At 38.9% G+C, this 23506-nt stretch overlaps 1 protein-coding gene across 1 annotated transcript; it reads left to right on the forward strand.

The window, feature by feature from the left end:
- Positions 1-5501: 5501 nt before the first annotated feature.
- On the forward strand, positions 5502-20623 carry LOC122073206 (protein CELLULOSE SYNTHASE INTERACTIVE 1-like). The gene is made up of 8 exons (XM_042637745.1): positions 5502-5708; positions 6260-6409; positions 7210-7283; positions 10315-13378; positions 13606-16150; positions 18528-18982; positions 19906-20022; positions 20140-20623. The coding sequence occupies exons 3-8, from the start codon at positions 7219-7221 to the stop codon at positions 20278-20280; spliced, it is 6387 nt and encodes a 2128-aa protein (XP_042493679.1). The 5' UTR covers positions 5502-5708; positions 6260-6409; positions 7210-7218; the 3' UTR covers positions 20281-20623.
- The last annotated feature ends 2883 nt before the right edge of the window (positions 20624-23506 follow it).

Below are 23506 nucleotides of genomic sequence, written 5' to 3' on the forward strand. Positions count from 1 at the left end.
AAAATCACATCATCATTGGGTGATCTTTTCTTTTTTGGGTAACAATCGTCATTGGGTGATCAAGAAAAGAAAAAAACTTAATATTTCATGTATATTGTATAAAATTGTCTCATATCCATGATGAAAGAAATCAACAATCAAATATATATGCCCCCCGCCCCCCTCTATTATACGAAATCATTCATGCTCTTAGGAGTCTGATTCTATGATGATTCAAGTAAGGAATCTCTTCACCATGGATGAAAAAAACTCATGGGTTACTTTAACAAAGCAAACAAACAAGGCTTATTGGATTAATCCTTCAATGCAGGGGAAAAACTGCTGAGATATCAACTTCATTGAACGTTCCAAAATATGAGCAACAGAAAGAAGGGAAAAAAAAAACACAATAATTAATTTTCTCATTTATTAATTAATTAAATTATTCCACAACAAATCCCAACAAAATGGAAAGGAGAGGCTCAACTGAAAACTCCAGTAGTCCCAACTCCCAAGTCCCAACTCGGATTTTTCTTTGTTCACGCAACGTCCCTTGACAACTGGCAAGGAGTGTCCTACACTCCATCTAATGAGGGTCCCACTATCCATTCCATGACAGCAAATGTTCACCCATCTGTTAATCTATAATGACTAAAATGCCCTCCAACTCTACCCTTACCTCTATCCCCGCACACTCCCCTACCCTTCTAAAATGAGGCTAGGGTGTGTTGGTGAATGATCAATGCTATCTCAGATCTAATATCCTGAAATGGAGTTAGGGACAATGACTTATAACCTATATAATAATGGGGCCAGAGATCCACTTGCAAGTGTGCCATAGAGGCAAAGCTTCCAAAATGGAAATGGATAAATAATTAAATGTTGAGGAGAGATTTTGTGCATGACCGTGTATGATGCATAGTTGTTCATCAAACTGTTAAATGAAGATGAAGGGCCCATATATCCTTATATTATATGATTGTGCACGATCAACGTCTGCACGATCGTGCACAAAACATTTTGCTTTAAATGTTTACACAAGGTAATTATTTATTGTCCTACACAGCAATTGAAGCATATTGTGTTGATTCTCTCTCTCTCTCTCTCCTATATCTCTTTTAGTGGAAGTAATAGAAGCTCGAAAAGGAATACCAAAACTTAGGACCGTTTGATAACATTTCAAAAAACGGAATAAAACGTTTGATAAAATAGTTTCGTTTCATTTGTTTTCAGAAATAGAAATTGAAATTTCTACCATTCTTTCGTTGGTTACTATTGACTTTCAGAAACACGATTTATCAAACACCTTTAATTCAATTTCTGTTTCTATAAATGAAAATTTATGCTTTTGCTGTTTTTTCTTGAAACAGAAACGACAAAAATGATATCAAACAGGCCCTTAAGTCATTCATATAAATGGTGCGATGTGGGAATTTGTTGTTTACCTCCAAATAGGACCAAGCGACTAAGACAAAAACAAGTGTAAGAACTATGGGTGCAAAAGAAATGAAAAATTAATATATATGTAAAGGGTATTCTGGTCATGAAACCGTCTTGCTAGGAGAAAAGATCAGTTATTCATTTGGTCACCTGGTCGTACATGTCATCTTCCAATACTCGTCTCTTTCGCTTTCAAATATACCCCTCATCATCCTTATAATGATAGAAAATGAAATAAGTGTTGGATGCTAACTTATACGTTCATCCGATCGTTAAAATAGAAAGACCAATGAGAAAACACACATCAACATCCATGATCCATACGCAATCATAATCAACTTCAATTAGTATATAATTATGCATCTTATGATCTTACACTCCTAAGACTTATTAGTGTATCGATTCCCTCTGCCAGCTTCTACCAGAAAAACGAAAAGAAAGATAGCCTCGGCCAGCTAAGCTTGTTCTTTCGTACGTGAGAGAGAGAGAGAAAAGAATGGCTCGGCTTGACAAAGTTGGCTTAGCTGAACGGAGCTCGTTACTAGTCTCATGGCTCATTATTTTTGGTTTACAAATTGTGGTCCCAAGGGTAACCGGTTTCCACGTGGATCACATTACCTATATATTGTTGGATAACTGGATTTCCCGGTTGAACCGCATATCAAATATCGCCCAACCACGGTTTCAAAACACTGATCCGATTATCCTTATCGATATCGGCTGGTGCTGATACAATGTTTGACAGATATGGGATCGGTATAACAGTACCTATCAAGGGAAAAATGGCCCAAAAATGAGTTCTAATTCAAAAGTGAGGGTAAAATAGTCTGATTAAGACTCTCTTTGGTTTCGATTGTAATTACATATCGATATCTTAGTGATGATATTGAAACAATAATATGGTCTAAAAATTAAGGTATCGATATTTTGAAGAGCAAAACAGTCCAATCCGGCCGGACCAAAGTGCCTTGGGATGATTTCAAAGTAAAATCAATGATGCCCATATCACTCTTAAGTTCAAATGCCAGTGTTGAGATGCTAATCATTCTAGGCCTGATATATTCCATAAAGCTACCAATAATTACAGTATTTACAAGGGAATATTACTATAAGATTATAGAGATCACCATTGTCACTGTCCATTTTGGCTTTCCCAATCTTCCATTGTTTATGATTTGATGATCACATGCACACATTTACAAAATGTACAAAATAAAGGGTAACATACATTTATGTGTCTAGTTGTTTATAAGAAAGGGTCATCCTTTTGTCCAATAAAGTTCAGACAAAAGGTGAGCTTCAAGTTATGAGCTAATGATCTATCACTTCTCTTGATATGATTCTTTGTAGCATAATTTTCTCTTGATATGATTCTTTGTAGCTTCTTATGCTGTTTATACTTATTTCTCAATTAGGACGCTTTATTGGATTTTCTTTTTTTTCATTAATGACTTAGTGGATCAATTTCAATATATATAAAATCAGAAGTGGTTCTCGGTCGGGGAGTGTCGCCTACACCAGTGTTTCTTGTTTATCTCTCTCCTTCCCCAAATAAGTGGTAAATATATATTTTCTAAGTGGGAGGATAGAGATAAGCACATGAGATTGCTGGCATAAACCACACTCTCAGACATAGTTGTTTTTTCCATATAAAATTTACAATAATTTTATGAATTCTTAATCATTTTTTTTTTTTGTGGAGGAGGGCTAATCAATTTCCCTTAGTCTACACCAAATTTGGATACACAGGTACATCCTACACAAGGAACTGAAGCTAAAGGAGTTCAAGAGTCAATTGTGCATTATCAGTCGGAAGACAAGGAGTAGAACTCTGGATGAACGTAGTGGAGATAGTGAACTAGATTTCACACCCGAAAGATCATCCATGGCCATGGGAATCATTTTCAACATGATATGAGTTTGAATCTTAAACATTTTAACTTTGTTTGTATTAGGAAAAGTGGATAGAAGATGCATCCACTTAGCTCCTGTGTTAGTTGTTCATGAAAAAACTAAGCACTTTGAAGGGAAAGTGCTAAACAAATTGTTTAATTCTATCTTTCCTTAGTTTTTAAATAATTTTTCATAAAAAAAAAAAAAAGCCTCCCCAAGGTGCTCATTTTCTTAATATGTAACAAGAAGCAACTCAAATTACAAAAGAAACAACATAGGCAGGTACAAATATAAATAGGGAAAATGGCCGCTCATTGGTCTCATGGTCTCTATACCCAAACATAGATGATGGTGAAATGATGTCCCCATATTTATGAAAGACTACAAAACTACCCTTGTCATGTGATCAGAAAGCATTATTTTCCCTTAAAATAAAATAATAAGGAAAAATCACATCCCCTCACCTATAGTTTGTCGAAATTACGTGTGGGTACAAGGGTTTGAGTGAATTACGCCTTCCTCCCCTAAAGTATGAAAGATTCTTACATTTAGTCCAATCCGTTAGTGGTCGTGGGTTTGAATCTGTTATTTGGTAATGTCACATTTTTTATACTTAAAATACCCCCATAACGAAGTGAAGAGACTGAAATACCCTTCACTTAAAATGAGATTGAAAGAGGGAAATCCTCATTGTCTTCATCCAAGCCCTAGCTGCAAATTGCTCTTTGGGTCATCCGCTGTGAGAAGACGACAACATCTTCGAAAAGATGACAGCACCTCTGGTAGGAAACGTGTGAACCTCACGGAAGGTTCGATCGACTGGGGTACAGAAAATGTGAGAACCAAAGCCTCAACTCCTCTGCCACTTGCCAGAGTTTCCTCGTGCAATCCCTCCACCACTTACAAACATTCGCCACCAACAACAACGAAGCTAGCAACCACCTCCTCAGCACCTCCCATAGACAACTCCAAGGTAACTGATTATCACTCGAGTCGAGCTTCATCTTTGGCGATCCATCGGATAAATCCTCATCATCAGACATTGGTGAGACATCTACCTCGTTATCATCAAATGAGAGGGCACCGTGGAGGTGGGAGAAGGGATGTCGTGATGGCGTCGGGGTGGTAGGCAAGGAAGAAGATTGGGCGATGATGGAGGAAGAGTCAATGGTCGAGGTTGTGGTGCTGGTTCCACCATGACAGGAATGCCCTTTCTTGGGGAGACCACACCGGCCACAGTTGTAGTTCCCATGCCTTTTGGCCCGCCTGAGATTGGATAAGTCGAAGGAGGTGGTGGTGGTGAAGCTGGGAGAGTTGGTGGTGGAGTTGGGGTGGTGGCCTTGCATTTGGGGTTCAGATCTACGGATGGATTAGAAAAGGAAGCTCTTAGGTATAAAAAATGTGACCTATTTTGGTGGTTTAATCTTCGCTTACTTAGGCAAAGCCAGGTTGGTTTATAAAAATATGACCTATTTTGGATTAGAAATGATTGTGATCTCTGCCACCAGTAACCTCTACCACGATTTAATGTTTGTTTACTTGGGTTTGCCGGCATAAATCGATCGGAGGCAAAGCTTCTTCACCTTGATTTGGTTGTTGTGGATGATTTGCAGAAGTTCTTGGTGTTCACCTTCTCCAACGGTTCTCAGTTTTGAGAACACTTCCAATTTTAATGGGTATTTCCCCTAAAGGGTTTAATGGTCCTCTCAACAAAAGACTTTTTTTAATAAAAAGGTATTCAAGTCTTTTCATATTTGAAATTAACAGAATACTCACACCGTCAGCTTTGGGGAGGAGGCGTAATTCGCTCAAACCCTTAGACTCACACGTGATTTCGACAAACTACAGAAGAGGGGATGTAATTTTCCCAAATAATAATTATAATATTGAAAAAAAAAAAATAAAACCTAATTATTTGAACGTTTGGTGCTTGCACATAAAAACAAAAAAAGAAATGTTTGCCGGTTGGGCCGTTGGTTGAGAATTGCTGAGATGAGCTGAGCCGAGAGACAGATAGTGCCAAGCTGGCGCTTAAAATTGTCGGCGGTCTCGCGTAAGCAAAAGGTCGCTCTCCAAGAGTTAGAAATAGAACTTATAATTAGGCAAAAATCATAAACAAATGAAAAATACTTTTCTTTTTCTTTTTTAGGTTATTATATATTATTAAAATGTGAGACCTCTTTCTTTTATCGTCTCCATCCAAACCGGGGAAAAAAAAATTGGAAATACTCTTTATACTCTGTCCGAACAGACGAAGCAGAGCCTTCACAGTTCACTCCCTATCTTCTTCCTCTCTTCTATTCCCCTTCCTTCTATTTTCTTCTTCTGCAACAAAATCCATGCATTGAAGGCTTTCACCTTCATTTCTTCAGAGAATTGAAGAGAATTCGTAGAAGGTGAGGAAATTGGATTTAATTCCAAGCTTTCGGTTTCTTTTTCTTGCTTGGATTTGTGTTTGGTGGTTGCCTACTTTGGATTATAACCTGAGATGGGTAATTTCTCAGATTTCGTTTTGCGTCAATGGACTAGCTTGACTGATCTTGTTGTTCTGAGAATTCAGTTATCGTGTTAGTGACTCGTCCATTTTGTCTTGAATGGTGAAAAGTACGAAGTTTTCTTTGGAGAATTGTGTTGTTCTTTTGCATTCATTATTCTTTTCGGTTTAAAAGTTGAGAGCCTGCGTTTGAGAACATTCGATCTATTGATTACTGATTGGGAATCAGTACAATCTACAGAGTTGATTCAGATTTAATGCAATCTGTGGAATACGTTTCTATAATCTTGGATCTGAGCTTTGTATTCCCATTGTGGTGTGGTGATCGAATGGATCATTCATAGCGATTTCATTTGTCTGGTCTTGAGATCCTTTACATTGAGCAATAAGCATTTTACCTGAGTCTGCAAGTCTGAAATTCTTTTCCCCACCCCCCTCTTACTGGCTTGGCAGGAGGCGTTTCTTTTGTTGATGATATCTCTCGACTAGATCTAGAGAAAAGAAGAAATTATTTGAAGGTCTATAACTGCTGCAAAGCTGGCTACTACACTAGGATGGAGGTTTGCTACCAACAATGGCAGCAGCCATGGAGCTACTGATCTGGTATGTTCCCGCTTTGATAATTGTTTTTATTAGTCATCATTTTGTTCTATGTACATTGGAAGAGCTGTCATATATGATATATGGCCTTTATGAACTGGTGATTCGTATAAATATGAAACGTGCAATCCTACTTTGCTCCCTTTGGGTGTTTCAGTCTATTTATGGATATTGAAACTGAACTGAAGTGCCTCAGTTCCAGTTTTAGTTTCTCTCTAAAAGAAGTAAGTGGAGCTTTGGTGGAAAGAGATCCAGGATAGATCCCTAGGCACTCTGAAAAGTAGTATGCTGTATTTTTAAGTGATAAAAGGATGTAAAGCTGTATGCTCTTAATCTCTCTGTTCAAATTATGGAAATGATCAGGCATATGATGATTTTTCTCTTGAGTATTGGTCATTAAGAGTCTGCTCTGTTATGTTATTATTTGCTAGCTGCTGAGTCTATATAGTAAAGGCTCCATGAGATCAAAAAACCATGTGTGAATATCTATGTATGGGAACTTACATGCAAACCAAGTTTCATTTAGTTTCTCTACCAATATTAGCAGTTGAAATTCATAAGCCTATGAATCGTTTGGTGTCAATTTATCATAAAAGAATTGTGCCTTTTTTGTTTTTGTGTGATTAATACATGCTATAGTCATCATGGTAGAGAAAGTCTACCACTTGCTATTTCGATGCAACTGCCATAAATTTTCTCTGATCTTATGCTTCTTTGTAAGAATCTTCTTCTTATATCTTGTGATTTCTCTGACCTTATGCTACTTGATACCTGCCCATCACAATATTCTCCTGTCATTCCAGGAAAGAAATATGGATCCAAAACTTCAAGATTCAGAGCCTCCAACTCCTCTCTCGGTCATGAGGATGGGTTCAAGGTATTTATAGATTTTCCTGGATAATTTTGCCAGTTTTCATTTTTTTTTTTTGGTCTGTGACTTCCGTACATTAATCTTTGGTGTTACTTGTGGGAAAATTCAATGTCGCCTAGATGCTTATGGTTGATGCTAAGAATTTTCATAGCTATCAAAAGTGAATGTGTGGCATCAGACTACAGCCATAATACTCCTTTACATGTCCAACTTTAAATGACCTTTTTGGCAGATCATACTGATGCAAGTTTCTGTTCCACAGTAAATAAAAAATGGCATGTTTGAGTCCTGGGTGTGTGGTCATATTGTGTACCACCTAGTTGCCTGGGAAATTCGAGACAATATCGTGTCAAAACCCAAATGTGTAAAAATGATTTCCCACCCCAATACTACACTTCTTTCGACTTCATTTCTTTTTAATAAGGAATGTGTGTGACATAATTTATTAAAATAAATTAAAGGGATAGAATTTAGGAACACATGTAGAGATCAGAGAAGTATGCCGTTCACAATGGTTATTCTATCCCCACTTGCACCTTTGTGGATGTCCAGCGTATTTTTTGGGTCATTTCATGTGATGATAGAAGTACGTGAAGGAGAAACTGGAGCTTCATTCTCTTTCCTAATTATGTAGGACATGGGTAAAAACCTCCTTCATGGGAGCCAAGTAATCATAACAATTAGTCCTTCTTGGCAGCTAGACTCTAAGACTAAACCTCTTGCCAAGTCATGAAAGCCAGATTCAGTGTTATCTTAGTAAGAAACACCACCGGGGCCTTGGACAAACATAAAGAATCCCATATTACATTCTCTAAAGAAATGGGTTAGGAATGGCAGTGGGATGGGTTTGGTGCGTGTTGTAATCACAACAATTAGTCCCTCTTGGCAGCTACTCTAAGACTAAATCTTTTGCTAAGTCATGAAAGCCAGATTCAACCTTATCTTAGTATCAAACACCAATGGCAGCTTAAAAGAGCATGAAGAACCCCCTTTTATAATCTATACAAATCAGTGTTAGGAATGTCAGTGGGATGGGTATGGTGCATGTTTTGCTTAATCCGAGCCTGGACTGACCTTGATTTGCAAAATAGAATCCCATGACTGATGCTAATAGAAAACACTGAACCTGTCCTGCCGCTACCTTGATTTGATGAGGGTGTGGTGGGTCTCCAAGGGAGATGCTGCTGTATAAGGGTGCACTTGGGAGAGGTGTTGGTATTAAACCTTCTTGTTGGTGTTAGATGGATTTACGTCAATCCTGGTAGGATCTTGATGCTAGGTGGATTCCCACCATACAATTGACAGGAACAGCTCATTGCTTGTGTGAAAGATATATTTCTGCTAAATCAATTGCTCGTGTTTCTTGTACATCATGAGGAAGAAACAACAGTGCTAGTGTGCTGTTTTCCTCAACTAACAATGCTGGATTTACCAAAAAACATTGAATAAATCATTAAACCTAACAACATGGTTCATTCCTATTAGCATATTTTATAAATACTAAATACATGGTAGAAGAGAAAGAAAAAGACTTGCTATACTCATCTGTTCAGTGTAACACAAACACTGTATTGGAGATACAAGGATCATCAATCTCATAGGCCTTGTATGTGCAATGCTTGTGCTATTCCATTGCTTTGGATTGGAGAAGGAGAGGAATGAGGAAGGGGAAGCTCAAAATCTATAAAACTGGAAGCCTTTCTAGAGCTAACCATTATTTCCTAAACTTACCTAAACCCTCCATTTAACAAGAGACAGATAAATTTTTATATCTATCCAAAAATCCTAAATCCCCATGATTTTTGATCTCATTTCTGTACATTTGGGGGGGAGGGTGTGGAGGGGAGGGGAGGGAGGACTCAAAATCCAATCACATTTGGTAAGAAGGTAAGAAACTGTTTTTGTAACACGGTTCTGGCTAGTGACTCTAATGGCATACTTGTACGAATCTAATCACAGGGTCGGGACATATGGAACTGAGCTTCTACTAAATACAATCACTTCATCTTCTGTGTCATAGCCGTATTCAGAATGGTAATAAGCAGAAACATTGTTTCTCTGTTGTCAAATCAACCATTTTGTCTGGACACAAGGTACATGTGCGCAGCTAGATTGTGGGCCATTCTGCAGTTGATGTACTATGCTAAGCTGTAGTAGAATTGGGGCAAAAGCATGAGCAAGCCCACTCTGCCTTACTATGTCATTTTGTATCTGGCATAGAGGTAAACTCAAATTGAGTGAGTTCCAGTGTAAATGCCTGATGAGGGGTTGGTGGAACAGTTAGTTACTTGTGTTGCGATTTGCCAGATAAATTCCAGGAGAAATTTTTTGAGCCCTAAAAATCAAAAGTGGTGATGTGGTCTAGACTGAAGCATTAACAGAAGCAGCTCTAGAGAAGAGAACATAAATGGATAAATCCTACTTCAATAATAGGGTAAATGTTAGAGGAGAGAAAAATATTTCATCTACCAGTACTTAGTTGCAACTGATGATATGTTTTGAATGACCCTGATGAGATGACAGGAAAAAAAAGGAGGCTTCTGTAGCTTTTTCTACAGTATAAAGTGGAACTAAATCCAGAGACTGGGCGTAGTCTTGGATTTGACTAGGTTTTGATCTAAATTGCAATTGGGTTTCCTTTTCCATAATTTCAGTGGAAGCTGGATCAAATTTCAAATCTAAGTGGAAGATTCTTGAATAAATTAATGCATTCTGATTCACCAATGCCATGGTTACTATTATTTCTGGTTGTTTATGATGTCTCTTCTATAATTAAGATTGGAAAGAATGAATCTTAAAATTTTTGAGAATAGTATATTCTGTTGGAAAGGCTGTGATAAATCTACAGCTCTGCTTTTTGATAAGCCATAGTTTATTTCCTTCCCAGAGATAACTGGAAGAAATGAACTTTAGTTTGCAACAGTTAGAATTTTTTTTTTTTTTGGGGGGGGGGGGAACGGGGTTGGCAGGGTGGGGACACTCATATTAAAACTTATGATAATTGTAAATACAAGGTCTTACTCGAATTCAACTGCAGGGACAGAACCACCAGTATGGAGGACCCAGATGGGACATTAGCAAGTGTCGCCCAATGCATTGAGCAGTTGCGCAGGAGTTCATCGACTGCACAGGAGAAAGAGAGTTCATTGAAGCAGTTGCTGGACCTTGTAGATACACGTGACAATGCCTTCAGTGCTGTTGGATCCCACTCTCAGGCAGTTCCAATACTTGTTTCTCTTCTCAGATCTGGATCACTGGGTGTGAAGTTGCAGGCTGCTACCGTTTTAGGATCTCTTTGTAAGGAGGAGGAACTAAGGGTGAAAGTCTTGCTAGGGGGATGCATTCCACCGCTGCTTGGTCTTCTCCGTTCCAGCTCAGCAGAAGGTCAAATTGCTGCTGCAAAAGCTATCCATGCTGTCTCTCAAGGTGGAGCCGGGGATCATGTCGGATCAAAGATATTCTCAACTGAAGGAGTTGTTCCTGTGCTTTGGGAGCAACTGAAAAACGGTCTCAAGGCTGGGAACTTAGTTGATAACCTCCTAACTGGGGCTTTGAGAAACCTGTCCAGCTGCACTGAAGGATTTTGGTTGTCAACAATTGAAGCTGGAGGAGTGGATATTCTTGTGAAGTTGCTCAAAAGTGGACAGTCAAGTACTCAAGCTAATGTTTGCTTTCTTCTTGCATGTATGATGATGGAAGATGCATCTGTTTGTTCAAGGGTCTTGGCTGCTGAAGCTACTAAGCAATTACTCAAGCTTTTGGTGCCTGGTAATGAAGCCTCTGTCAGAGCAGAAGCTGCAGGTGCTTTAAAATCTTTATCTGTTCAATGCAAAGAAGCGAGACGGGAGATTGCTAATTCTAATGGGATTCCTGCTTTAATAAATGCTACAATAGCTCCATCAAAAGAATTCATGCAAGGCGAGTATGCACAAGCATTGCAGGAGAATGCAATGTGTGCTCTAGCGAATATCTCTGGTGGTTTGTCGTATGTCATCTCAAGCCTTGGAGAAAGTCTTGAGTCATGCACATCACCTGCACAGATTGCTGACACATTAGGGGCTTTAGCTTCAGCTCTTATGATTTATGATAACACTGCAGAAATGATTAGAGCATCAAACCCTCGAATTATTGAGAAGATATTGGTTAATCAGTTCAAACCTAGGTTACCATTTCTTGTGCAGGAACGCACCATTGAAGCTCTGGCAAGTTTGTATGGGAATCCTATCCTCTCCAAGAAACTTGCAAACTCTGAAGCAAAGCGTCTACTTGTTGGTTTAATCACAATGGCAACCAATGAGGTTCAGGATGAGCTGATTAGATCCCTTCTGATACTTTGCAACAAAGAAGACAGTCTATGGCGTGCACTTCAGAGCCGTGAGGGAGTTCAACTGTTGATATCTCTTCTTGGCCTTTCATCTGAGCAACAGCAGGAATGTGCAGTTGCTCTACTTTGCCTTTTATCAAACGAGAATGATGAAAGTAAATGGGCCATTACTGCTGCTGGAGGCATACCTCCACTTGTTCAAATTCTAGAGACAGGGTCTGCAAGAGCCAAGGAAGATGCTGCAACAATCCTTGGAAACCTCTGCAACCACAGTGAAGATATACGGGCATGTGTTGAAAGTGCTGATGCTGTGCCTGCTTTGTTATGGCTATTGAAGAACGGCAGCCAGAACGGGAAAGAGATTGCAGCAAGAACATTGAACCATCTTATCCATAAATCAGATACAGGGACAATCAGCCAGCTTACAGCCTTATTGACTAGTGATCTTCCTGAATCAAAGGTCTATGTTTTGGATGCTCTTAAAAGTTTGCTTTCTGTGGCCCCCCTTAAGGACATATTGCATGAAGGCAGTGCTGCCAATGATGCGATCGAAACAATGATTAAAATTTTGACTTCAACAAAGGAAGAGACTCAAGCAAAGTCTGCCTCAGCTCTAGCTGGTCTCTTCCATCTCCGGAAGGATTTGCGTGAGAGTAATATTGCAGTTAAGGCTCTTTGGTCGGCCATGAAGCTGTTAAATGTGGATTCTGAAAATATCTTAGTAGAATCATCATGCTGCCTAGCTTCTATTTTTCTTTCAATTAAACAAAACCGGGATGTGGCTTCTGTTGCTAGGGATGCATTGTCTCCATTAGTTGTTCTTGCTAATTCTGTGGTTCTTGAAGTTGCAGAACAAGCAACAAGGGCTTTGGCTAATCTTCTTTTGGATAATGAAGTTTCAGAGAAAGCATTTTCTGAAGAACTTATTTTACCTGCTACTAGGGTGTTGCGAGAAGGCACAGTTGATGGAAAAACCCATGCTGCAGCAGCTATTGCTCGTCTCCTCCAATGTCGCTCGGTTGATCATGTACTGTCTGATTGTGTCAATCGAGCTGGAACAGTTCTTGCATTAGTTGCTCTCCTGGAATCTGCTAGTGTTGAATCTGTTGCCACATCAGAAGTGCTTGATGCTCTTGCTTTGTTGTCTAGATCCCAAGGAAGCAACGAGCATATCAAACCTTCATGGGCTGTCCTTGCTGAATTTCCTCACACCATAGCCCCAATAGTTTCATGTATAGCTGATGCAACACCCTTGTTGCAGGAAAAAGCTATAGAAATTTTGTCAAGGCTTTGCAGAGATCAACCTGTTGTCCTTGGAGATGCAATTGCAAGTAGCTTGGGGTGTGTATCATCAATTGCTAGAAGGGTCATCAATTCGAAAAACTCCAAAATTAAAGTTGGAGGAACTGCACTTCTTATTTGTGCTGCCAAAGTTCATCATCAAAGAGTAATTGAATCCCTAAACGAATCAAACTCATGTGTTTATCTCATCCAATCCCTTGTTGAAATGCTCAGATTAGGGCAATCATCTGGATTTACTCTCCCGGGTAACAATGAAAACAATGAACAGATAAGCATTTACACGCATGCTAAAGAACAAACCAGAGAAGGAGAGTCTGAAAATACCATAGCAGTCATTTCTAGTGACAATTTAGCCATATGGATGCTTTCTGTACTTGCTTGCCATGATGGCAGGAGTAAAATTGCTATTATGGAGGCTGAAGCAGTTGAAGTTCTTACCGAGAGGATTTCTCAATGTTTGTCTCAAGCTACTCAGGTATTTCAAATATAATTTCTGAGGTTCAGTACTCTGTTTTGGAACCTCTGAATTATGGATTTACTCGTGAATAGGTCATAATTTGTAGATGCTATTATCTGTGCATTGGCATGGCAAACTATTTATTGTTGTTGTTTCGCTTTGCATGGTCAGTCCTGCTACATACCATTTATGCAGCTACCATTGTTGAAGCTCATATTTACCTTCTGTGCATATAATTTCTGCAGGGTGATTTTAGAGAAGATGCCAGTACATGGGTTTGTGCTTTACTGCTTGCAATACTGTTCCAAGACAGAGATATCATTCGAGCACCTGCAACCATGTGCTCAATACCTGTAGTTGCAAGTTTGTTGAGATCAGAGGAGTCAGCAAACAGATATTTTGCAGCACAAGCAGTGGCGAGTCTTGTCTGTAATGGTAGCAGAGGGACTCTTCTGGCCGTCGCAAATTCAGGGGCAGCAGGTGGACTTATTTCTTTACTTGGCTGTGCAGATGCTGATATATGTGATCTTTTGGAACTATCAGAGGAGTTTGCTTTGCTCCGCAATCCTGAGCAAGTAGCTTTGGAGAGGTTGTTTAGAGTTGATGACATTAGAGTTGGTGCTACTTCTCGGAAAGCGATGCCTCTTCTTGTTGATCTGCTAAAACCAATTCCAGATCGACCAGGGGCACCCTTTCTGGCTCTTGGACTCCTGACTCAGCTTGCAAAAGATAGTCCTCCGAACAAGATTGTAATGGTAGAATCAGGCGCTTTAGAAGCACTGACCAAGTATCTCTCTCTTGGCCCACAAGATGCAACAGAAGAAGCTGCTACAGATTTATTAGGGATCCTGTTTGGCAGTGCTGAAATACGAAAACATGAAGCTGCATTTGGTGCTGTCAATCAGTTGGTTGCTGTTTTACGCCTTGGTGGAAGAGGGGCTAGGTACAGTGCTTCTAAAGCCTTGGAGAGCCTATTTTTGTCAGACCATATAAAAAATGCAGAAACTTCTCGACAAGCTGTTCAGCCTCTGGTGGAGATTCTCAACACTGGCATCGAGAGGGAGCAACATGCTGCTATTGCTGCATTGGTTAGGTTACTATGTGAAAGTCCATCAAGAGCCCTAGCTGTTGCAGATGTTGAAATGAATGCAGTGGATGTTCTTTGCAGAATTCTTTCATCGAATTGTTCAATGGAACTGAAAGGAGATGCTGCTGAGTTATGTTGTGTCCTTTTTGGAAATACAAGAATTAGATCTACAATGGCTGCAGCTCGCTGTGTTGAGCCTCTTGTGTCTCTCCTCGTGACTGAGTTCAGTCATGCTCATCATTCAGTTGTCCGTGCACTGGATAAACTATTGGATGATGAGAATTTGGCAGAACTAGTTGCTGCACATGGTGCTGTCATTCCCCTTGTTGGACTTCTTTTTGGTAGAAACTACACACTTCATGAGGCAATCTCAAAAGCTCTTGTGAAGTTGGGGAAAGATCGGCCTGCTTGTAAGGTGGAAATGGTGAAAGCTGGGGTTATTGAGAGCATACTCGATATCCTCCCTGAAGCGCCTGATTTTCTCTGTGCTGTACTTTCAGAACTGCTTCGGATACTGACCAATAATACCACCATTGCGAAGGGTCCTTCAGCGGCCAAAGTGGTTGAGCCCCTTTTTGTGTTGCTGTCAAGACCTGAGTTTAGGCAAGATGGACAGCGTAGTGCTTTACAGGTTCTTGTTAATATTTTGGAGCATCCCCAGTGCCATGCTGACTATAACCTGAGTCCTCGCCAAACTGTTTACCCTCTTATCCCCTTATTGGATTCTCCAACACCCCCTGTGCAAAAGCTGGCAGCTGAACTTCTCTCACATTTGCTATTGGAAGAACATCTTCAGAAGGACTCAATAACACAGCAGGCAATTGGCCCACTCATACGTGTTCTGGGGTCTGGTGTTCCCGTTCTACAACAGAGGGCTATGAAAGCTCTTGTGAGTATTGCATTAACGTGGCCAAATGAAATTGCAAAGGAGGGTGGTGTCAATGAGTTGTCGAAAGTCATTTTACAAACCGATCCTCCATTGCCACATGCCTTGTGGGAATCTGCTTCTTCTGTTTTAGGCAGTATCCTGCAGTTCAGCTCTGAATTTTATCTGGAAGTACCTGTTGCAGTGTTGGTAAAGTTGCTTCGATCAGGCACAGAAAGCACAGTGATTGGTGCATTAAATGCTCTGCTTGTGTTGGAAAGTGATGATGGAACTAGTGCTGAAGCAATGGCTGAAAGTGGTGCTGTAGAGGCACTTGTGGAACTCCTCAGGTCTCATCAATGTGAGGAAACTGCAGCAAGACTGCTGGAGGTATTGCTGAACAATGTTAAAATTAGGGAAACAAAAGCTGCTAAGTCTGTGATTTCACCTCTGTCCCAGTACCTTTTAGATCCACAAACCCAAGCTCAGCAGGCAAGGTTATTGGCTACCCTAGCTCTTGGTGATCTGTTTCAGAATGAGAGTCTTGCTCGGACTACAGATTCTGTTTCAGCTTGTAGAGCCCTAGTAAATCTGCTCGAAGACCAACCTTCAGAAGAAATGAAAGTGGTAGCTATTTGTGCCTTGCAAAACCTAGTAATGTACAACCGGGCAAATAAAAGAGCAGTAGCAGAAGCTGGGGGAGTTCAGGTTGTACTGGACCTCTTCAATGATAGTGATCCAGATACATCAGTTCAAGCAGCGATGTTCATTAAACTTCTCTTCTCTAACCATACCATTCAGGAGTATGCCTCCAGCGAAACCGTGTCTGCTCTAACTGGTTTGTCTCCTTCCTTTCTTGCATTTGTCAACCTCTTTCTCTTGGTTCCAGGAGCATATCTCACTGGTATTTTCTGATTAATGCATGTGATATTGGATAAAAATAAAATGTACTGCTCTTCGTCATTGGCTGACTTGCTTTCTGTGTCTTATAATACTGCTAGAAAGTTATCTAGAACAATAAACATGATTTCCTACTGAGTATGCACTATGCAGTTTGTCTTACTCTAGCATCATCATTTTCTTCAGACAGAAAGCGTTACCTCATCTATTTATCATACATGAATTCTACTTGATAATTCCATTTTATGTAGGTGGGCATTGAACATTTTCATTCTATCATTGATGCATACTACAATAATTTTTGTTCTTCTATTTGTTCCTTGTTCCTAGAGTCTTCTGGCTGTCTTAGCTCAGGCATCGGTTTTGGCTGTTGGCATTAATTGTAATGTTTGATTTTTTTTTAAATAATAAATACGTATTTTATTTTTCTAACTTTATTTGTTTTCCTTTCTTGTAACTGCTGTCTGCAAAATATACTATGCTTATATATGAAAAGCACATTAGCCACCCTGGCAGGATTGACATATCCTGTAAATAAAATAGCCTTCTACCAATATTCACTCCAACTTGCAACGGAGCTACAAACAGATATTTTATCTATTTTCTGTCTTAGTTCAGGCATTGCTGGCCACGATTGGCATGAACCGTCATGCAAATCGTGTTTCAGGTTCTCAGCGGAATGTTGTCACAGAAATGTGCATCTTATTCATGTTTTTTCTTTCTCTTGCTCTGTCTTTGCGGTATCCACACTGGTAGTGCACCTTTATTAAATGTACATTACTGAATAGAGAATGTTTTCTTTGCTGTTTGCACCTTGTATGAGCTCAATATGTTAGAAGTTTAGACAACTTAAGATAGCTTTCTGCATGTTAATGCTATGGAGTGTATGAATAACCTTATGATTGAAAACATGGAGTTGGCCCTTTCTGGTTGACCACACAGAGTTAGCTTAGATGCCTAACTGCATAAAGTGTCCAAGTGAAAGATATCTTTTACTTTTTTGGTGGGTGAAAACAATTTATTGTATTACTACTAGGTCTAATGAATCAGTGATATCTTCTGCTGCTATAAAATTGGATTTGTTCGAATCTGATTTCATTTAATCAGGATAAGTCCAGACTACCACTTTTGTATCTTTTTATTACAAAAACGACAACAACAACTCAGCCTTATCCCAACTAAATGGGGTTGGATACATAGATCCTTGCCCTCCAACCAGCTTTATTCGATGTCATACTTGATACAAGGTCTAACCTATGCATGTATTTCCTCACCACTTCTCCTAATATCGTTTTAGGTCTGCTCCTAGCTCTTTTAGTTCCTTCAATCTGAATCAAATCACTCCTCCGTAGTGGAGCATCCAAAGGCTTCCGTTGAACATGGCCATGTCACCTCAAATGACTTTCTTGTAGCTTATCATGTATCAGAGCTACTCTCAAGTCATCTCTATTATGATCATTCCTTAATTTATCCTTCTTAGTTTTACCACTCATCCATCTCAGCATCCTCATCTCCACTACGCTGAGCTTATCTACTTGATGCTTCTTAAGCCCAGCATTCTGCACCATACATCATTAATTTTGTATCTCTACTATTATTGAACCTGATATTTTTTAAGAACCCCTCAGGGGGTTGGAGGCCAGATTCGATCCCAAGACCTCGCAAGTAGCTACAACTGAGCTCCTTATCAGCTGTGCTGGCTGGCCACCTTCAACCTGCATTGTTAGAAAAAAGAAGATAAGGACCAAATAATCAAGAATCTTCCTATCTCCTTCCATTTTTAGATGGTTCTTGGGTAAATTTTATAATAGCTCTATAAGCTTAGCAGATGTACATTGAGCCTCGCAGAAAATATCTAAGTTGAAGTCATCTTCTTTTTAAATAAATTATTGAAAATGGCTTTTCCTCTCCTTTCTTATATGGCGAGGAGAATAAAATGTGTAAATTCCATGAGACTTTGAATTTTTATATTTTTGGTAGTCTTGAGTTATCCTTGGATCCTGACCTGCAGTTCACTATACCATCCTTTATGTCCCCTTACCTTTCGGGGAAGAAATTGAACAAAAGCAGAGACTGTTGTACTCTTTGCATTTATTTGTAACCCTGGGCAGTCATTCTCAAGTTTTAAAAGTTAATAAAGTGATAATTACTTCTGTATCCTTTAGTAGAAAATTGCAAAATAGAATTAGGGAGGCATGAATAGTTGATGGATGTATCTTGTAACATGAGACCTGGGCATATCCTCTGAAGTAATTGTTACTTGTTTTTTACAAGATTTCTGTTTACTTTTCTGATGTTCAATTGGTGTCTTGCAGCTGCTATTCAGAATGATTTAGTGGCCACTGGAAGTGTGAACGAGGAATATCTGAAGGCTCTAAATGCACTCTTTAGTAACCTGCCACGTTTGAGAGCTACTGAGGCTGCCACACTCAGTATTCCTCATTTGGTTACATCACTCAAGACAGGGTCTGAGGCAACCCAGGAGGCGGCCCTGGATTCACTTTTCCTTCTCAGGCAAGCTTGGTCAGCATGCCCAGTTGAAGTCTCCCAGGCTCAATCAGTTGCTGCTGCAGAGGCAATACCTTTGCTCCAATATTTGATCCAGTCTGGCCCACCTCGCTTTCAGGAGAAGGCAGAACTCCTTTTGCAGTGTTTGCCTGGGACCTTAGTGGTAATTATAAAGCGTGGTAACAATTTGAAGCAGTCAGTGGGGAACCCTAGTGTCTACTGTAAGCTCACGCTAGGCAACACTCCTCCAAGGCAAACCAAGGTTAGATACATGCAAACCCATTTATACGTTTTCATTTCCAAGATGGGACTTGCTGACTGAATTGTTATTGACTGTTGTAGGAACTAACACTGATTACACCATTACCTGCATTCTCAAACTGATATTTAAATCATGAAGTTATACTGGTTTGATTGTATTTTACTGGAAGAGCCTATGTAAGCTTACACCTGGTGTAAATTATAACATAATAAATAGTAGTTTAGGTGGAGTGAACCATAATAATGGTTTATTGGTGCTGGTCCATGTGGCCCACATGCATGGGGATGGACCTAATTTAGTCATGCTTAACAGCTTCAGAAATCTCTTGGTGCCAAAAATCTTCCTGGGTGGGTGATTATCATATGGTCTGCGGACTTTTCACTGGACCATCAACCACATTTCTTGTCTGTTGTATATGGGAACATAGTAGTTACAATGAGATCCAAGCTTGTTCTCACATCCCCACTTGTGAGTGTAGAGTGGTTAAATCTAGTACAGGTAATTATCTTAAGATAAGGTTTTTATTAGTAAACTAAAGTTAGATAACTTGGGCTTGTTAAAACCCTTAAATGGAAGGATCATTCTGGAGATCAAACTACTTAAGCCCTAAAATAAGCAGATAGATTGAATGATACACCAGTTTCCTAATCTTTCCCCAGAATGCAAAAAATGACCATGGGACCCACCAGCATGTAACAGTACCCAAGTTTTGGAATACTGGCCTCAAGTGCTACGACTGAATACATTGTGATTACTTAAAAAGTATTTGCCATTTGCCAGAAGATGCTGGAGACCCTCCATTTTACTGTCTGGAAAAATAAATATCACAGATTTTCATACATTTACTTCTCTGTATGTAATGGTAAATAACACCAAATTCGCGATTACATTTACAAAGCTAAGTTTGCCTGCTTGCTTGTCAGATTGTATCAACTGGTCCTACTCCTGAGTGGGATGAAAGCTTTACATGGGCATTTGATAGTCCTCCAAAAGGGCAGAAGCTTCATATATCGTGCAAGAATAAAAGCAAAATCGGAAAGGTCAGTGACTCGTGAAGGAAGTGCACATCCACCTTCCTTCCCCAGGGTTTTCTTGCATCTTTTTCTTGTATTGCTTGTATTGGTTACTGACTTCCAGTTCCATCCATTACATGGCAGAGCTCTTTTGGAAAAGTAACTATCCAGATTGATCGGGTTGTGATGCTTGGAGCAGTTGCTGGAGAGTATGCCCTCCTTCCACAAAGCAAAAGCGGGCTGTCCCGAAACCTGGAAATTGAATTCCAGTGGTCCAACAAATAGTGACCGTAATGGCAAGGGGTGATTGTGCGTTCTAATTGTAATTTTAAGTTTGAAGTAAAGATATAGCAAACAACAAGGATTTTATTTTTATTTTTATTATTATTATTATTATTATTTTTTGCACAGTTTTGTTGTACATAGTCAAGAATTTGTTCTCTGTAGGTGTGTCTCTGTTTAGGTGAGGTGGTCTCATTCATTCTTTTTTGTATTCTTGACTGTTTAGTCTGTTTCCATATTTACTAGAGATCAATTATGTGGAGGAGAAGATGTAGAAGTCTTGTATTTGTATTTTGGGTTGATCTTTGAATAATTAATTTCAATGAAAGTCAAGGACTGTGGGAAATGCATTATCGTTATCGGAGTGCATGGAGATACATGGAGGAGAATATGATTGAAATTGAGTTTGAAATTTGACTAGTGGATTATCCGAACTGTCCACTTGTCTATCCAATGGTCAGAATTGTTTTTTATTACGTGGCAAAATTTTGTGAATCATCAAGGGAAGCTTATCTTTATGGGGTCGTGAAGTGGTATTTTCTTCAATTAATAATTCTGTTCGAGCTTTAGTTTCACATATAGGATATATTTCTTAGGAGGGATGAGCAAGTAACTAGGAGGTCCCCCACCACTCTTTCCCCATCCGACGAGCAAAATAACATCATCATCAGAACCCTTTTGGCAAAAAATAACATTAGCAAGATCTAGTAAACTTCAAAAATTAAAGGAGAGGAGCTCCATGGACACAAGCGAGCATTGATGCTCTGCAGCAAGTTTTGCGAATCCTAGGAATCGCTTTAGATCTCCCTTATCTGCCATCCCTTCTACTTAGCCTACAGTTAAAACAAATCAAGTTGGCCTTGATCTACAATACCACAAGCAGGATTAAAATGGGGTGGGGTGGATGGTTGCCATTTAAAGTGGGCATATAGGAATCAAGTTTACTTATATTTTTGTCTTATTATTATGCATGTATAAATTATGCCATCCCGGCTCTTCTCCTTAGCGGTGATTCCCAGGTTGACCCATTGCTATTTTGGTGATTGCTATGTGTTCAAGTGATGATTCAACAGCGCCCAATGAGGCGTCGACAGAGACATGGAGAACAAAGAATTGGGCACCGTTGGATCATCGCCTGGACATATGACGACCGTCTAGGTAGCTATTGGCAAGACTTGGGCAATCACTGCTCAAGAGATGAGCCGAATCCTAAATTATTAAACTATGTGAAAATCTACATGGCCCCTCCCAAAATGGAAACAAAATTTAACTGCTACCTAGATTGTAACTACTTGGCTGCAGAAATGAAATAATTCACTTCCCCTAAGGCTCAAAATGACTTTTGTTTGGGCTGTTAGATTCCATGGAATTTAATCAACTATGCATAAGGTTAGCTAATTGTATCTGTCCTTTGACCTTTCATAAATGCCCCTCTATGCACTCCCTAATATGTAATCAGTAAGGTTGGCTAATTGTATGTATTTTAATTTTTCACAAATATCCTTCCATATACTCATTTAATGTGTGAAAAATGTCATCACCTAACAGCACATCTAGTATACACATACGAATAGGTGATCCGGATTCTATAGAGTATCGCATCTGAGGTCTTAGTTTTGAGCCTTAGTAACCAAATAAACTAGTAATAATTAATGGGTGAGTGGCAGCAGGACGTCCGTATTGCAATCTTATTTTCACTTTTTTTTAATATTAACCGTCCATTTAATATTAGATTAATCTAAATCATCTATTAGGTTTTTATATTGTAACTGATTCCTAGTTTTTAGGGTGGTACTTAACTTGTCTATTTTTTTTTATATAAATAAATAAATAAAAAATAAAAAATCCAATATAATTCTCTCTCTCCTTGCTTCTTCTTACGCCATTCCTTCTTTCTATAGCCGCCATCATCATCATTTCTCTCTCTCTCTCTCTCTCTTGCTTTGCTCTCAAAATAGGATGAAATAAGAAAAAATCAACATAACTATTTTTAGGCACCAAGCATATGAGAGACTTGACCACATATATCCAAATACCATCTTTACGTATATAATCATCAGGGAAGGGATTTGGACAGTAAAACTTGCATGTATGGCAGAGGAAAAAATTGAAATTATAAAGTAAACAAAGCTCTTGAATATCTAGGATTTTATTATTATTTCTTGGGTAGATATTATTAACCTATGAGAATTTATCATAGATGCAAATCTCCAGTGAAATTAGTAAGCAAAATTTTAACTAGATTGGAGAGAGCTGAAAAAGGAAGAAGAAAGAAGGAACGGCTTTGAAGAAAAAGCAAAGAGAGAGAAAGAGAGGATCGAGATTTCTAAGCGAAATCAAAGGAGTCATCCCCTCATATTGGGAATTTTATTATTTATTTATTTAAATAATAGAATTGTAAACAGTTACAACTCTATTAGCTTGATTAACATATTTATTAATATTTAAATAAATAAATAATAAAAATCCCAATATAAACGGACTCCTCCTTTGATTCCGCTTAGAAATCTCGATCCTCTCTCTCTCTCTTCTTGCTTCTTCTTCAAGGTCGTTCATTCTTTCTTCTTCCTTTTTCAGCGCTCTCCAGTGTAGTTGAAGTTTTGTTTATCAATCTCACTGAAGATTTGCATCCATGGTAAATTCTCATAGGTTAATAATATCTACCCAAGTAGTAATAATAAAATCCTAGATATTCAAGAGCTTTGTTTATTTTATAAATTCAAATTTGTCCTCTGCCATACATGCAAGCTTTACTGTCCAAATCCCTTCTCTGATGATTAATATATAAATATGGTATTTGGATATGTGTGGCCATGTCTCTCATATGCTCAGTACCTGAAAATAATTATGTTGATTTTTTTCTTACCTCATCCTATTTTGAGAACAAAGCAAGAGAGAGAGAGAGAGAGAGAGAGAGAGAGAGAGAGAGAGAGATTGAGATTTCCCAGTAGAATCGAAGGAGGAGTCTATTTATATTGGATTTTTATTTTTTATTTATATAAAAAAAAATTAGACAAGTTAAGTAACCACGTCCGTCATCTCTCCACCCTAAAAACTAGGAATTAGTTGCAATTTAAAAAACTAATAGATGATTTAGATTAATCTAATATTAAATGGACGATTAATATTAAAATAAAGCAAAAATAAGATTGCAATACGTACGTACTGCTACCACTCGCCCTTAATCAATTAATTAATTAAGGGTAATTTACAGCGCCACCCCCTGAAG

This window comes from Macadamia integrifolia, chromosome 3, assembly GCF_013358625.1.
Source record: "Macadamia integrifolia cultivar HAES 741 chromosome 3, SCU_Mint_v3, whole genome shotgun sequence".
Taxonomy (NCBI): domain Eukaryota; kingdom Viridiplantae; phylum Streptophyta; class Magnoliopsida; order Proteales; family Proteaceae; genus Macadamia; species Macadamia integrifolia.

Excerpts from the sequence above, each read along its gene's own strand:
- LOC122073206 (XM_042637745.1), top strand. The coding sequence starts at position 7,219 with ATGGATCCAAAACTTCAAGATTCAGAGCCTCCAACTCCTCTCTCGGTC. Across the intron at positions 7,284-10,314 it reads GTCATGAGGATGGGTTCAAG|GGACAGAACCACCAGTATGG; the intron begins GTATTTATAGAT and ends ATTCAACTGCAG. Across the intron at positions 16,151-18,527 it reads AACCGTGTCTGCTCTAACTG|CTGCTATTCAGAATGATTTA; the intron begins GTTTGTCTCCTT and ends GGTGTCTTGCAG.